The sequence below is a fragment of the Ipomoea nil genome, unplaced genomic scaffold (genome assembly GCF_001879475.1).
Source record: "Ipomoea nil cultivar Tokyo-kokei standard unplaced genomic scaffold, Asagao_1.1 scaffold2833, whole genome shotgun sequence".
Classification (NCBI taxonomy): domain Eukaryota; kingdom Viridiplantae; phylum Streptophyta; class Magnoliopsida; order Solanales; family Convolvulaceae; genus Ipomoea; species Ipomoea nil.
Window position 1 is genome coordinate 1,044,881 of NW_017619261.1, and position 15,592 is coordinate 1,060,472.

Genomic DNA, 15,592 nt, shown 5'->3' on the forward strand with positions numbered 1-15,592 from the left:
ATTGCCAGAACAATAATTTCTTTGTGGTTCAAAACTATTAAAAATGATTAAAAATTAATAAAAACGAAAAAACAAACTCTATCAGATTAATTACATGGTCAATGATTTTTTTTTTTTTAAATGTTACTGACCCTATTACATTGTAGTATCTGTTCAAATACTTTCTCAACCTACTGAAACACAAAGAACCAATAACGTCTCCACTAAGGCTCGAACTCATAACCTTTCAAATGGAAGTCCAACCCGGGTACCATTAGACCACATAGTCTTGGTACATGGTCAATGAATATAGTTGGACCAAAGCACGTTTTTATATTTTATTTTATTCTGGATACATACTTCATAGTTTTTGAAACTGTATCAATTTGAGTAGGAATGAGAACATGTGTATATACCTATTTTGGGTACTTAAGATAACTACAATTATGAATTCTAATGACAAAAGATTACATATTATAGTATTGTATGATCCGTTTAGAGAGCTAACTATAGCCCACAAACAGTAACATAACCATACTTGTTCGATTTTATACTAAAGTTAACACAAGATAACTTTATTCAGGTTTGAATAGAGGATTTGATGGTTCATATATTATTGGATTCCCAGACGACAATATGAATTTAGAATGGAGACAACTCAAACTGGAAGAAAAAGACATTTAAACAAATTTTATTCATTGCTTTTACATCAATGTGCTTTTACCTGTGGAGTTAGAATATATTTAGCATATATACTCGGATAGTAATTAAATTTTGCAACAGTACTTAGGAATGGGTAGCTAAGTTATTTAAAATGTATTTAAAAAAGAAACAGAAGTTATTAAAAATGTGATATTTTGACTCCCAACAAAATTGGTACTTTTATACAAGTAAACTCCTAGTCCATATGCAACATCACAAATCTCATGGGGCAAAGGCAGTTTGTGAAATTATGATTTTGACCCTCGATTTTATATACTCCAGGAAACCACTTTCCCAATTCGGTCCTAGCATTAGCATACCCGCCTGGCGAGCCGGAATCAACCCTCTTTTCTCTATATCGTCTCCTTCCGTCTCGATCTTGGATTCTTAGCTACTCCTTCTCGGCATCTACAATCGCCGTTCGTCGTTGTCACGCCACGGAGGACACTCCGGAATTACCCACCTTTTATCTCCAATCATCTCTCGTTCAATCGAATTGGGACGATTGAGTCGTTGCCCTAGCTTCTCATCGATTGGGGGTAATTTAGGGCTGATAAGGTCATCAAGGTTGGAAGTCCTGAAAGTTTGAGGCTTGAAGGTTCGAAATCTCTCGTTTCTTTACCGCGTCAAAGGTTTGCTTACTTCCTCTTTGGCTCGGGAAATCATTGGGTGGATTATGGGGAAATTCGATCTGACAAGTTATGGAATGTCTACGTTTTAGTTTCTGGTACCTCGGTGAAAATGATGGGTCTGAATATCTGAAATTTTTTCAGTTTATTCTGTTTCTCTTTGCATGCTGATTTCGTTTGAAAATGAGTGTTTGAACACTATTCACCTCTGAACTTTAACTCAAATCCTCCTGTCCTCCTGTTCTAGATTAAAGCCGTATTTCTAAATTGATTCTACACTTTAGGCTTACATGATTTCAGCTCTTGAGTCTGCCGGGGCTTCATAGTGCCCATGACACACACCATGAATTTAATTTAATCTTAAATGAATGTGATTTTCTCTATGCCACATGATCCTTCAAGATAAAGCAGCTAACTTGTTTATATGTTCTGTTCCCTTTTTTCACATGAATGGATGGGTTTGTTTTTTATTTAAATAACCCAGTCTTTCATTATTTCTTTTTAATGTTAAAATTAATTAATCATTAAGTCATTCAGTGTCAGTTATAGCTCTGTTTTTATATTCTTTTATATATTAGCATGTCATGAAATTGATATTTTGTTGTCATACTTGTGCATTACTGATTTTGTACATTATCTTTTGTGATATACTTTGTTAAGAATGTGTATAATTAACTTGACTGGTTTCTGGTGTTACTATACTACAGGTGACTTATTGTGAGGATATTAAGTAATTACACAAAACTGCTCCTTTCAGCTAGTTTTGTGTTGCATAATGGACACGTGATACTTCATGCTATGACGCTCATGTTTATAAGGATACAAGAAACAAAATGAATTTACAAGCACATATTTCAGGGCAGATCTCAGGGCAGGTGCCCAATCAGAGTGGTACTTCCTTACCAGGTCTCTCCCAACAGAATGGAAATCCATTGTCCACTCAAATGCAAAACCCACCTGTCCATCGTAATATACCCAATATGGATACAGATACATACAAAGCACGAAAGTTCATTGCAGAAAAAATGTAAGAAATTGTGTTTCTTATAATTTCTTTTGGTTAGTAAATATTGTTTCTTTACATTCTTCAAACATGTTTTTCTAAATTTCTTCACACCTATGCTGTGTTTTCTTTTTTTCCTCCCCCTCAAGAAGAGGATCTTTAGTTGTATGAAATATACAGATGAGGGTACAGTACTAGCTTGTGGTTGCATGATAGTGAAACTTGACAATTTTGCATGAGGATATTATCAATTACACTTCTTTTGACCCATTTATTTGTTTTAGTTAGAGTAGGAATATTATCTATTTTTAGTTATAATGATATGTGGGTCTAAAAGTAGGTTTAAATGTTCAGTTTCCTTATGAATTTAGTATTCTTTATATATTAATTGCTAAACTCAAGATTATTGAATTTACATGTAACTGCCCAAATTTTGGTCCTTGTGTTTTCACAGAGCGAGATGTGTATTTTCTTGTTCTTAGGCTGATGATCTCTCCTTTGAATTGTTTTAGATCATGGAAAATTAATACTTTGCCAATTGCCATGAATGCTATTTGTGTGCGTGTGGTGTAATGCCTTATGGTTCTGCTAAATGACTAAATTGGATATTTTTGTGGTTATGAAGAATTTCTTCCTCATTAATCTGCCTTGTTATTCTGCTAAATCAGATAGTTTATGTGATTGAGAGCCTATAATGATTAGTCCCCCTAGTTTATGTGATTGAGAGCCTATAATGATTAGTTCCCCTAGTTTATGTGATTGAGAGCCTATAATGATTAGTTCCCCTCATTTATGAACAATTAGCTATGTATATGTCTGGTGAAATCTCTAACCATGCTATTGTCCAGCTATGGATTTCTCATGCAAAGGCAACAAACACAGGAGATACCTTCAAAGAGGGTATTGGACATAGTGAAACGCTTAGAGGAGGCCCTGTTCAAGAGTGCTTCTTCAAAGGTTTGTTATTTGGGGTTTTGATTCAACTATGCAATTTTGGGTTGTTTTTTATGCAATTCTGCTATAAGAGCATACGAGTATTTGCTTTTGGTGTTGATTTTTATGTATTAGTTTTTGTTAATTTTGTTTCATATATACTAATAGGAGGAATATCTGAATCTGGGGACTCTAGAGAGCCGCTTGCATATTCTAATTAAGCGGCTACCTAATAATCAAAACCCACAGTTTTCACATGTCAATTCATCCTCCTCCATTGGTACTATGATTCCAACCCCAGGCATGCCTCAGAGTGGGAATTCTACACTTATTGGATCATCATCCGTGGACAATTCAATTATTGCTGGAAATCCTGGGAGCACCATAACAACAACCTCCAGTATTAATTCTGGGAACTTCCTTCCCACAGCTAATGGGCCCTCCGGGGGTATTCATGGTGGTTCTTTCAGCTCCACTGATGGTAAAACTTTTATGACTTGTATATATATATATATATATATATATATATATATATATATATATATATATTTAAAAATTGAAAGTTATCTGATCCTTTAGTGTAATGTAACACATACTTGCAGGTTCTTTGGGAAATGGATATCAACAAATGCCTTCAAGCTTTTCAATTAGTTCTGGAGGAAATAACCTGGTAGCGTCGATGGGTGCACAAAGAATGACAAGCCAAATGATACCCACACCTGGTTTTAATAATAATACTAATAGCAGCGATAATTTAAATAACAACAGCAGTAACCAGCCTTATATGAATTTGGACTCATCTAATAATGTTGGGGCACTTTCTAGTGTTGATTCCACTGTAGTATCACAGTCACTACAGCAAAAGCAGCATGTTGTTAGTCAAAACAGTCGTATATTGCAAGCACTTGGCAGCCATATGAGTGGTGGAATTAGGCCTGGATTGCAATCTAGATCCTATGGAACATCAACTGGGTCATTGAATGGTGGTCTTGGAATGATTGGAAACAATATGCAGCTATTGAATGGTCAAGGAGCTTCTGAAGGTTATATGTCAACGACCATGTATGCTAACCCATCTAAGCATTTACCCCAGCATTTTGATCAACATCAGAGATCAGTAATGCAAGGTGCTCTGCCTTTCTCCCCTCTTCTCATTCCCTGAAAATCTAATAAATAATTCTGCATGCCATGCTTCCTTCAACAAACTTAAGCGTGTGTTTTTTTTTTTTTTTAATCTTTTTAATGACAGGTGATAGGTATGCAATTAGTAATGCTGATACCTCAGGGTCTGGAAACTTATTCATTCCTGTATCTTCTGTTGGGTCTGTGATGAATAATCAAAACTTAAGTGCTGTAGCCTTGCAGTCCATCCCCAAAACAAACTCCTCTCACATGGCCAACCAGTCAAATGTGAATGTCTCACAACAAATGACTAATATGAAGCTTGATCAGTCAGAAAAGATGAAGTTTCAGTCCCAGCATTCTCTTGCTGATAATCATTTACAATCTCATCCACTTCAGCAATTTCACCCCCAGCCCCAACAATTCCAGCAGCAGCAGCAGTTTGCTCACAATCATCACCAACAGAAAAGTCAGCAGCAGCAACTTTTGCTAAAGAGCAATGGCTATGGCCAAGCTCCAATCATGTCTGATTTGGGTACTAAAATCAAGTCTGAGCCTGGTAATCATGATGAAGCACTACTCTCTCAGGTCCCTGAGCAATTTCAGTATTCTGAAATGCAAAATTTGTACCAACCTAATTCTACTGGAGAACATTCTAAAAGTAATCAGTTACTCCCTCAATCCAGTCAACAAGACACGTTTTCATCATTGACACCATCTTCAGAACAAATGCAGCAGCTGTTGCAGCATCATATGTATGTTGCTGAAACACAAACTGATTTCAACAATTGTTCTAATGGAGTCCATTCAGATGCAATGCTTCAGGGTCAGTGGTATCCAAAGTTTCAAGATGGGTCTCAAATGCCTGGTAGCTTCTCACAAGAGCAGAATGTTCAACAAGAATCGCATCAGAGAACTGTGAGAACAGAGGAAGCACAGAGAAACAATTTACCTCCTGAAGGAACAATTGCTGGCCAAGCAATTGTGAATAGAGTGGTCAACCCAAATAGTTCAAGTAGTGCTGTACGCAAATCCAGTAACCGTACTCGTGAGGGTCAGCTCATAAATCAGCGGAGATGGTTACTATTTCTGCTTCATGCACGTCGATGTGCTTCTCCAGAGGGGAAATGCCCAGAGCAGCATTGCATAAAAGCCCAGAGTCTCTTAAGGCATTTGGAGCGGTGCAATGCATTGCCATGTCAACATCCTCGTTGTGCTTTAACAAAACAAGTAATTAACCATTTCAGGCGTTGCAGGGAAGTAAATTGTCCTGTTTGCATTCCTGTAAGAAAGTTTATACTGGGTCAACGAAAATCATTTGCTCGTCCTGATTTTAGTTCCGAGATGCCTATTTCCATTAATGGATCTTGTAAGGCCTATGATACTGGTGAAACTGCTCATAGGTTGACTGCTAAGTCAAGCCCTGCAGTAGTTGAAACTCCAGAAGATTTACAACCTTCCCTCAAGCGCATGAAGATTGAACAATCCTCTCAAGCTTTTGTGTCAGAAACTGAAAGCTTTGTTTCACCAGTTTCTGTTGGTGAATCTCATATCTTCCAGGAAACACAGGTTGTTGAACAACATGCTGATGCTATTGTGATGAAACCTGAGGTCATGGAAGTCAAGATGGAAATTCCTGCAAATGCTGGCCAAGGAAGTCCAAGGAGTACTGATCTGCTGAATGATAACTCGGATGAGACTTACATTCAACGGCCTGCTATTGATCCTCTTACATCAAGTATTACAGCTCCTTTTCCTAAACAGGAGAGCATTAAGGCTGAAAAGGATGTAGATCCAGCTAAACATGAAAATACATCGTTGCCTCCGGAAAGTGCTACTGGATCTAAGTCAGGAAAGCCAAAAATAAAAGGAGTATCATTGACAGAACTGTTCACCCCAGAACAAGTGCGGGAGCATATCATTGGTCTTAGACAATGGGTTGGCCAGGTCAGTATGTAAAACTGCTACTGTTCCTTTCGCACTTATGGTTTGGAGTTGAGAAGCTTACTTTTTAGATACTTGAATCACATCTGAGCTGTTGAAGAAGAGTATTGCTTCTTAAAGTTTGAATTGCTAAAACAGAAACACAAATTGCTTCTCAGTGATAATAATAAACAGGTTTTATCAGGGTGAGCGTGGGCTCTAGCATAGGGAAAAAGGGAAGAATTGCTTACAGGGTGAAAATAAAGCTTGTCTGATATTCTCTAACATAATGCAGCTTTTGCTACCTGATGATTCTTTGTGTTTGTTTGATTAATGCAATGTGTCTGACAGTATTGCTGTAGCTATTCCTGTAATTGAATGGGATATGTTGGGTGCAAATATGGTTGTCATTTATATGACTATGGTCATGAAGTTCATTATTATATGGTCATGAAGTTCATTATTATAATATTAATAATTCTAAAACATGGAAAGAATTTGTTAAATCAAAGATTTATTTTCTTTGTAGGATCTATTTATTATTTATTATCCAAGATATATGGGAGTTTATTGGGTGTGCACTTTAGATAGCAGATCAAATATGAAGCCAGACAGCTAGGAGCATGATGATTATATTTAAGTGATTCAATGTATTAAAGCTATAATATTCTATTTCTTATCTGCTGCATAAAGCAATCTAGCCTCTGACATAGGTTTTTAGGGTTTTGTTTTCTGATTTTGCATATTGCATTTTTGTGAAATTCTTTCCTCTGTTTTGTTTGACAGAGTAAATCGAAAGTGGAAAAAAATCAAGCCATGGAGCAGTCTATGAGTGAAAATTCATGCCAACTGTGCGCAGTTGAGAAGCTTACGTTTGAACCACCACCTATTTATTGTTCGCCCTGTGGTGCTCGTATTAAAAGAAATGCTATGTATTATACTATTGGAGCTGGGGACACCCGGCATTATTTTTGCATTCCGTGCTATAATGAGGCTCGTGGAGACAGCATTGTGGTTGATGGAACTAATATTCCAAAGGCGAGGTTGGAGAAAAAGAAAAATGATGAGGAGACTGAAGAATGGGTACGTTTTGCTTTAATCTATTATTATTTTTTAATTAAAGAAATTATTAGTTATACACTGAAGAGTGAGGAGATGGAGAGATGTTTTATATTTTTCTTTATGTTTTAGAATTTACTTTTTTGTTCCTTATAAATTGTTTGTATTTGCTGCACGTAAATATATGCTGTTTCTTGCAGTGGGTTCAATGTGACAAGTGTGAAGCTTGGCAACACCAAATTTGTGCATTGTTTAATGGTAGAAGAAATGACGGGGGGCAGGCTGAGTATACATGTCCTAATTGCTATATACTTGAAGTTGAAAGAGGAGAGCGGAAACCCTTACCCCAGAGTGCTGTTCTTGGAGCAAAAGATCTGCCTAGAACAATCCTAAGTGATCACATTGAGCAGCGGCTAACTAAGAGATTAAGGCAGGAAAGACAGGAGAGAGCAAGGCGTGAAGGAAAAAGTCATGATGAGGTATGTGAAACATGGCCTAATATGTACGGTGTGAATGTGAGGCTATTTTGAAATAATGTGGTGCTTGTCTTAATTTGTGAAGTTCTATGGGTTTCTAAGCTTTCAAGTTTTACGGAGAGCCATTTATGAAGTGTTGGGAATCTTGTTATACAGGACATGATAGCAACTAAATTGACAGAGGTTGCAAATCATTATCCAATCATAAGAGAGCTAGTTTAACTAAGATATAAAGAGACCAAAACTACTTGGTTAAAGGAAATTTGAGAGCTATGTAACTTGGAACCTGAGTACTGATCTATATGCTGACTTTCCTAATTAAAGTTGGAGTACCAGAAAGCAGGATACAAAACATGGCTGGCATATCAAACACTACTGCAAAATACTTTAGTACTTTGAGCCACATAAATCCTTTTATAAGACTACTGCAGATAATTAGTAAAGAGTGAATTTACTTTGAATTGTATATTTAGTTTAAAAATGGAACATAACTTTATCTTCTCAGTTTGGCAGAAGATTCATTGGGGTTGCACAACAATGTATTTCTTTTAATTGTTTTATGTTATCTTTCCAGGTTGCTGGAGCAGAAGGGCTTGTTGTAAGAGTTGTTTCATCAGTTGACAAGAAGTTGGAAGTAAAGCCGCGATTTCTTGAAATTTTTCAAGAAGAGAACTACCCCTCTGAGTTTCCATATAAATCAAAGGTATGCTTTCTAAGATTTATAGTTTGTTGAATTCAGAATGAATGTCAAATCATTCATTCTGGATCTTGATCACATATAAAAAAATTTAGATGCTAATGTAGTCTGTTATATTATAAAATTTGTTTGTTGTAGAATATTAAATTTAATATTTCTTATATGTAATTGAAAGATACAAAGTGAAGGGAAATGCATGATTAATTTCATATTTCATTATTAGTTATTCAGAGGAAAAGGTGCTGCCGCCATATTTGCTCCATGATAATGACTTGGCATATTCAGCTGTTGGGCCATATACTAATTTGAATTCATGACTTAGAAATAATTGTATAACCTTTTGTCTCTTGGTTATCGCCTGCCTGAGTTATTACAATGCGCAATTGCATAGGAAAGTCATATTATGCGGACATGCCTTTAACATTTCTATTATAGATATAGAAATGGTTACTCATCTAGAATCCAGGGACCATACCTAGCTAGCCCACAGTATACTAATTTTATGAAGGGATAATTTCATTTAAAGGCCCCTAAGGTTTTGGCCAGTAACAGTTAGATAATCCAAACTATTTTAAAAAATTATATGTGCTCCCTATCAATCAATGACTACACACACACAGAGGAAAGTGAACGGGACCAAAGTGAATGAATAGTCTCTCTAGATTTTTTCTAGAGTCTAGAGTCAATAGCTCTTTGTTTACACTTGACAGTTATCCAACTAAAACACCATCTCTATAAACATCAAAACAATTTACTTTATCTCTATTAACTTTAAAACAATTTACTTTATATGAGTTGGTGTTTCTTGTTCTATACCATTGGGTACAAAAACTAATTCATCCACTTTGAGCCTATTCTGGATTGAAATCAATGTAGAATTTTGAATAATGAACAAAACTTTTGCATTTTACAGGTCTTGTTGTTGTTTCAAAGAATTGAAGGTGTGGAAGTGTGCCTATTTGGCATGTATGTTCAGGAATTTGGATCTGAATGCGCACAACCTAATCATCGCCGTGTCTACCTTTCATATCTCGACTCTGTTAAGTATTTCAGGCCAGAGATCAAAGCGGTGACAGGAGAGGCTCTTCGTACATTTGTATATCATGAAATTTTGGTGAGTTTGTTTATATTGTTTTTCCCCTTTGACATTATTAGCATATTTATTCTTCCCATATTGACATTCTTGGGAGTTGTTTCAAAATACTTCTTACAGATTGGATATCTAGAATATTGCAAAAAGCGTGGTTTCACAAGTTGCTACATATGGGCCTGCCCTCCACTAAAGGGTGAAGATTATATATTATATTGTCATCCTGAAATTCAGAAAACACCAAAGTCTGACAAGCTCAGAGAGTGGTGAGCTTAATACCTTTTATTTTATTTTATTTTATTTTATTGTGTGTGTGTGTGTGTGTGTGTGTGTTATATGTAAGTTTTGTTCTTCTGCCCTTTTCTGGTAGACTAATTTGACTCATTTTTTATTTTTTCCTATTGCAGGTATTTAGCGATGTTAAGGAAAGCTGCAAAGGAAAATATTGTTGTTGACCTCACTAACTTATATGATCATTTCTTTGTCTCTACGGGTGAATGTAAAGCTAAGGTGACTGCAGCACGGCTACCATATTTTGATGGGGATTACTGGCCTGGTGCAGCTGAAGATATGATCTATCAGCTTCAGCAAGAAGAGGATGGAAGGAAACAACATAAGAAGGGAACCCTGAAGAAGACCATAACAAAAAGAGCTTTAAAAGCATCTGGTCAAACTGATCTTTCTGGCAATGCTTCTAAGGACCTGTTGCTAATGCACAAGGTAACTGTTTCGGTCTCCCAATATTTAATTGTCTATTTTTCTTTCTCTTCCCTGTTTGTAAGTACTTCTATGACTACGTTCTTCACAACCTATTGTTGCTAAGGCAGTCTTTATTTAAACATATTATATAGCTATTCATCAGTTATCTGTGTCATGGGTCATCCTGATAATAGGTTAGTATATGTTAAGAATCTTCGTTTTAGACCTAGCTTGCCCATGCTAGACCTTCTCTTTCGAACCTCATTTCTGGTTTTTTTGTTACAAAAAATAGTGACTAAACAGGTTTAATCTCAAGTTTTCATTGTTTTTAGAAAAAAATATTCATGCTTATTTGTAATTTTGCAGCTTGGCGAAACAATTAGCCCAATGAAGGAGGATTTTATCATGGTTCACCTGCAACATGCGTGCACCCATTGCTGCATTCTAATGGCATCTGGAACTCGTTGGGTTTGCAATCAGTGCAAAAATTTTCAGCTTTGTAACAAGTAAGGATCCGTTTCCCTTTCAAAAAAAAAAAAAAAAGGATCCGTTTCCCTTTCATTGTTTTTGTTCCTTGGGGTTGTTGAACTTCTTTTCGTTGCTTTACAGAGTTTGCTTCTTGGAGCTGTAAAATATCTTTTGGTTTCCTTTACATAAATATTCAACCAAAAATAAGAGTAAGATTTGATTTAGTGATCCACTAAAGATGCACCTCTTTTCGAAATGCCAAAATTTTGGAATTAAAAGAACCTGGTAATGTGGCAGTGACACTATTAGGAGGAACTTGGATGCCTTTTCATTTGCATAATTTTTTTTTTTTTTTTGCTTCATCATCATATATGGTAGAGTTTCTGGCATCAAGTGTTCTGTGGCCCATACAAGAATCATTGTTGTTAAATGGAATGAGTGAAACGGAATATTTTTTTGTTCATAATAAATTAGAGTGTCTTTTTATTATTGGATCATATTAGATAAACCATATTACTGTGCAATGTGTGATGCCTCTCAGGTTCAATTTTCTGCTCGTGTTTTGTGCTCACCTCTCTTAAGTTTACATGCCTTTTTATGCTTTCAGGTGCCATGACGCTGAGCAAAAACTTGAGGACAGAGAGAGACACCCTATCAACCAGAAGGATAAGCATATGCTTTATCCAGTATGCTACTCTATTAATTCTTTGATGAAAATTACTTTAACGTAGTTCATCCTTCAGAAATAAGAGAGATGTAATTGTGTAGGTTGAAATCAATCAAGTGCCTGCTGATACAAAGGATGAAGACGAGATTCTTGAGAGCGAGTTCTTTGATACAAGGCAAGCGTTTCTGAGCCTTTGTCAAGGAAACCACTACCAATACGATACCCTCCGCCGTGCTAAACATTCCTCAATGATGGTCCTTTACCATCTTCACAATCCCACTGCTCCTGCATTTGTGACAACATGCAACATATGCCATCTTGATATTGAAGCTGGTCAAGGCTGGCGATGTGAGGTTTGCCCAGAATATGATGTATGTAATGCTTGTTATCAGAAGGACGGTGGAGTTGATCATCCTCATAAGTTGACTAATCATCCATCCATCGCTGACCGTGATGCACAAAATAAAGAAGCTCGGCAGCTACGTGTTTTACAGGTATAATACTTGGATTACATTTAAGCTCATGAAATCTTCAATTTCTATTTCATTTATGTTTCTTTTGGATTATGTATTTTCTCTGCCATTCTAATTTTCTTTTAATTGAAGTTGAGTCCATGTTAGTCATTTGTCTCTGACTTGTAAGGTCTGATGTTATTTTCATTTTGACTCTGCAGCTTAGGAAAATGCTTGAACTTCTGGTGCACGCTTCACGATGCCGTTCTCCTCAATGCCAGTATCCTAATTGTCGCAAGGTTAAGGGGCTTTTCCGACATGGGATCCAGTGCAAACGACGAGCTTCTGGGGGCTGTCTTCTCTGTAAGAAGATGTGGTATCTTCTTCAGCTTCATGCCCGGGCATGTAAAGAATCTGAATGCCATGTTCCTCGGTGCAGGTTGCTGTCTAATGTCCCTCAAAAACATAATTGTTTTTTTGTCTTTAATTTCCTAACTAGTACATGTTATTCATGTCTCAACAATGACTTTCAAACAGGGATTTGAAAGAACATCTAAGGCGGCTACAACAACAGGCTGAATCACGGCGGCGGGCTGCTGTAATGGAGATGATGCGACAGAATGCCGCTGAAGCTGCCGGAAATTCAGCATGATGAAGTTGTACATAGTGCAAGTGTGTTCTCAGTGTAGTGTGAGGTACATGGTAAGCTCTGGTAATGGAGAAAACTGGGTGTGAAGTGAAGGCTGTAGGGGCGAGTCCCACACGGCATAAGAATTTGCATGTGGTTGAATTTTGCTTCAAGTGATTCATTTGTTTGTGTTTCTCGTGGTTTTCTCCATCCATCCCTCTATGCTGACAAGTCCAAGTCCAAGTCCGGGCCATCGTTGTGGATATAGAGTGCAAAACGTTTCTCCCCCTGCCCGGTATGCAACTCCAGAAGTGATTCTTTCATTCTATTCCCTTTATCAATTCCCATCATTTGATGGCAAATGTACCATAGTTTTCCTGATTCATGTAGTAGCACTGAGGGATGCTAGTTTTTGTTGTCTATCCATGGATATGTATATGAAACATGTCGGGTCAAAAGAAAAACAAAGAAAAAACAAAAAAGGAAAAGAAAATGGTTTCACTCTGTCCATGGATACCCCTCCCCCTCCCTCCTCAATCTGGTTGTTTTTGTAGATGGATCCCTCATTTAAAGATGCTCAAGTAATAAGTTGTAATTTTATTTCCTTTTCACTGTGTTGTCTCATCTTTTATGCCCATCTTTCAAAGTATAGTCATGTAAATATGTTCCATTACCTGCTGTCTGCTTAGATAATATAAATCCATCCATTACTGACGATTTCTTGTTGGAATGTGTTATAAGTACTATATAATAATAAAATAGTTGCATTCTTGTCATTATTTTTACAAGAGTTCTGCTATATGTATTTCTTAATCTTACTCCTTAAATTCTATTCCCTTACGTGGCGGATTCTGATAAGTTATTTTCTTCATGTAGGTCTTAATATAAATATTTACATCAATGTTTTGTATGTGAGAGTACAAGTTGAGAGTACAAAATGAAAATAGATGTAGCATTTTTCATTTTTACAATTTGTAGGCACTGTGGGACAAAAATTTTAGGTCACACGATGTGATGGGTTGTTTATTTATAAAAAGGAAAAGGTTTTTTTTTTTTTTTTTTTTTTTTTTTTTTTTTAAATTTATTTCTGTTGGATAATTAAAATAAATTGGTGGAAACTATTAATGCAAGGTGGGAGGAAGTCGAGGTTAGACTTTTTCCTCATATGAGTGATCCGAAAATATTGGATACGAGTCTGACCCAATAATGTTTTGCCTATATAGAATTTTGAACAAAAAATATCATTTGGTTCATAAACTAGGTCTACAATATAATCAATGGTGGACCCAGAAAACTTTTTCAGTGAGGCGAAACGCATTAAAACAAAATAGATAGTTTGATAAAAATTAAAACATTTAAAATTATAGTCATAAATATTGTTGAATGTGGACGAAAAATAAAACACATCAAAACTTTATAAAAAATATTCATAACAAAATATGAAATATAATTAATTTGATAAAATAATTCGAATAAAAAATACATTATAAACACATATCATTATTAGTATAAAAGAAAGTTATATATATATATATATACATATATATATATATATATATATATATATATATATATATATATACTCAATGTGCCTGAGATTTGTACTTAATGTGCGTCATGTTAATATGCATGAGTTTTGTACTTAATGTGCCTGAGTATTGTGTTTAATGTGCGTGAGATTTGTCTTAATGTGCATGCGTATTTCAGAATTACGAGCTCAGAAGGAAGCAGAACAGAAACTCACTCACATTAACGCCTAAGCTTCTTGTTACTTCTTCCTTCAATTTGGCCATGGATTCTAGATTATCAGCTACCTTCAGTGCAGTTGAATGTTTATATAAATGACGCACACACAGTAAAATTTGCACAGTAGCTAAGTGTGGATTTCTGTTGTATTATTCCCATAATTTTTAACCACCATAGCTCGCCTCTGCATCATCATCATCAGGAGGGGGCAAATGACTACTGGGGATGGGGAAGAAGCTGACATCAATATTTTCTGCTGCATTTTACACATTCACGAACATTAAGTACAAATCTCAGGCACATTAAGCACAACACTCACGCACATTGAGTACAAATTTCACGCACATTAATCCACCGCACATCCGCACGGGAACCTTTCAATATATATATATATATATATATATATATATATATATATATATATATATATATATATATATATATATATATATATATATATATGTGTGTGTGTGTGTGTGTGTGTGTGTGTGTTTAAATCTCACAATTAATTAATACGAAGTATTTAAAAGTCATATAAAACATAACATACACACCTTGACACCTAAGTAATATAAGGGGTAAATCTGCACAAATACTGAAGATTTGAACCCTGGCTACTTGCAAAGACACGCCATGCACCTCACCCCCTGATCTACTCATCTTTTGTTAACTTTTATCTATTTTATTATACTTATACTAAAATTTGTACTATATATACATATATACATACAAGGGTTATATATGGGGTGGGGTGAGTGGGGGCAGCTGCCCCCATGCTGGGTCCGCCCCTGAATATAATAATATTTTCTTTTTATTCTTATGTATAGTACTAGTTATCACACTTTGCCGGATTAAATCAATATCCCGTGTGTATTTTTAAATTAGTGTTTCTTAATTGGTTAGTTAGAGTGTTCGTATAGTAATGAGAGAGAGAAAAATGCTAAATTAATAAAAGATAAAGGTTTTCAAAAAAAAAAATAAAAGATAAAAAAAGGGTCTCGGTACTTATATTTTAATAAAGGAAAAGTGTCAAATAGGCCACTGAATTTTTACACATTTTGCAATTGAACCATCGAACAAAAAAAGTGTGCGATTGGACAATCGTAAAAGTCTATGAATGGTAAAAGCCTAATCTTTGACAATCATAACTTTGATAACCTTGACTTTGTTCTTGATCAATAGTATTCTTGAGTTTAAATTTCATGACTTCTTATTTTTCTCACTCCGTGAAGTCAAACTCTTTTAAAAATCAAGTGTACATTCTTAAATGTTTTCCTTGAACTCACTTCCACATTGGTTCAATTGTTCTTCTCTATCCC

The 15,592-nt window shown here is 35.7% G+C and overlaps 1 protein-coding gene across 2 annotated transcripts; it reads left to right on the forward strand.

Moving 5' to 3' along the window:
- The first annotated feature begins 960 nt into the window (after window positions 1–960).
- Window positions 961–13,244, forward strand: LOC109159578 (histone acetyltransferase HAC1-like). 2 transcript variants are annotated; one of them, XM_019307678.1, is made up of 17 exons: window positions 961–1,313; window positions 2,018–2,337; window positions 3,162–3,270; window positions 3,415–3,727; window positions 3,849–4,373; window positions 4,496–6,315; window positions 7,078–7,374; window positions 7,551–7,829; window positions 8,401–8,529; window positions 9,437–9,637; window positions 9,737–9,879; window positions 10,021–10,333; window positions 10,679–10,818; window positions 11,388–11,466; window positions 11,549–11,941; window positions 12,121–12,338; window positions 12,437–13,244. In XM_019307678.1, the coding sequence occupies exons 2-17, from the start codon at window positions 2,144–2,146 to the stop codon at window positions 12,549–12,551; spliced, it is 5,268 nt and encodes a 1,755-aa protein (XP_019163223.1). In that variant the 5' UTR covers window positions 961–1,313; window positions 2,018–2,143; the 3' UTR covers window positions 12,552–13,244. The 2 variants fall into 2 exon arrangements, with proteins under 2 accessions (XP_019163223.1, XP_019163224.1); XM_019307679.1 differs by having other exon boundaries at window positions 961–1,279.
- Window positions 13,245–15,592: the final 2,348 nt, after the last annotated feature.

Coding starts and splice junctions, on each gene's coding strand:
- LOC109159578 (XM_019307678.1), top strand. CDS start 2,144: ATGAATTTACAAGCACATATTTCAGGGCAGATCTCAGGGCAGGTGCCC. Junction 6,316..7,077: donor TTAGACAATGGGTTGGCCAG/GTCAGTATGTAA, acceptor TTTGTTTGACAG/AGTAAATCGAAAGTGGAAAA. Junction 12,339..12,436: donor TGCCATGTTCCTCGGTGCAG/GTTGCTGTCTAA, acceptor ACTTTCAAACAG/GGATTTGAAAGAACATCTAA.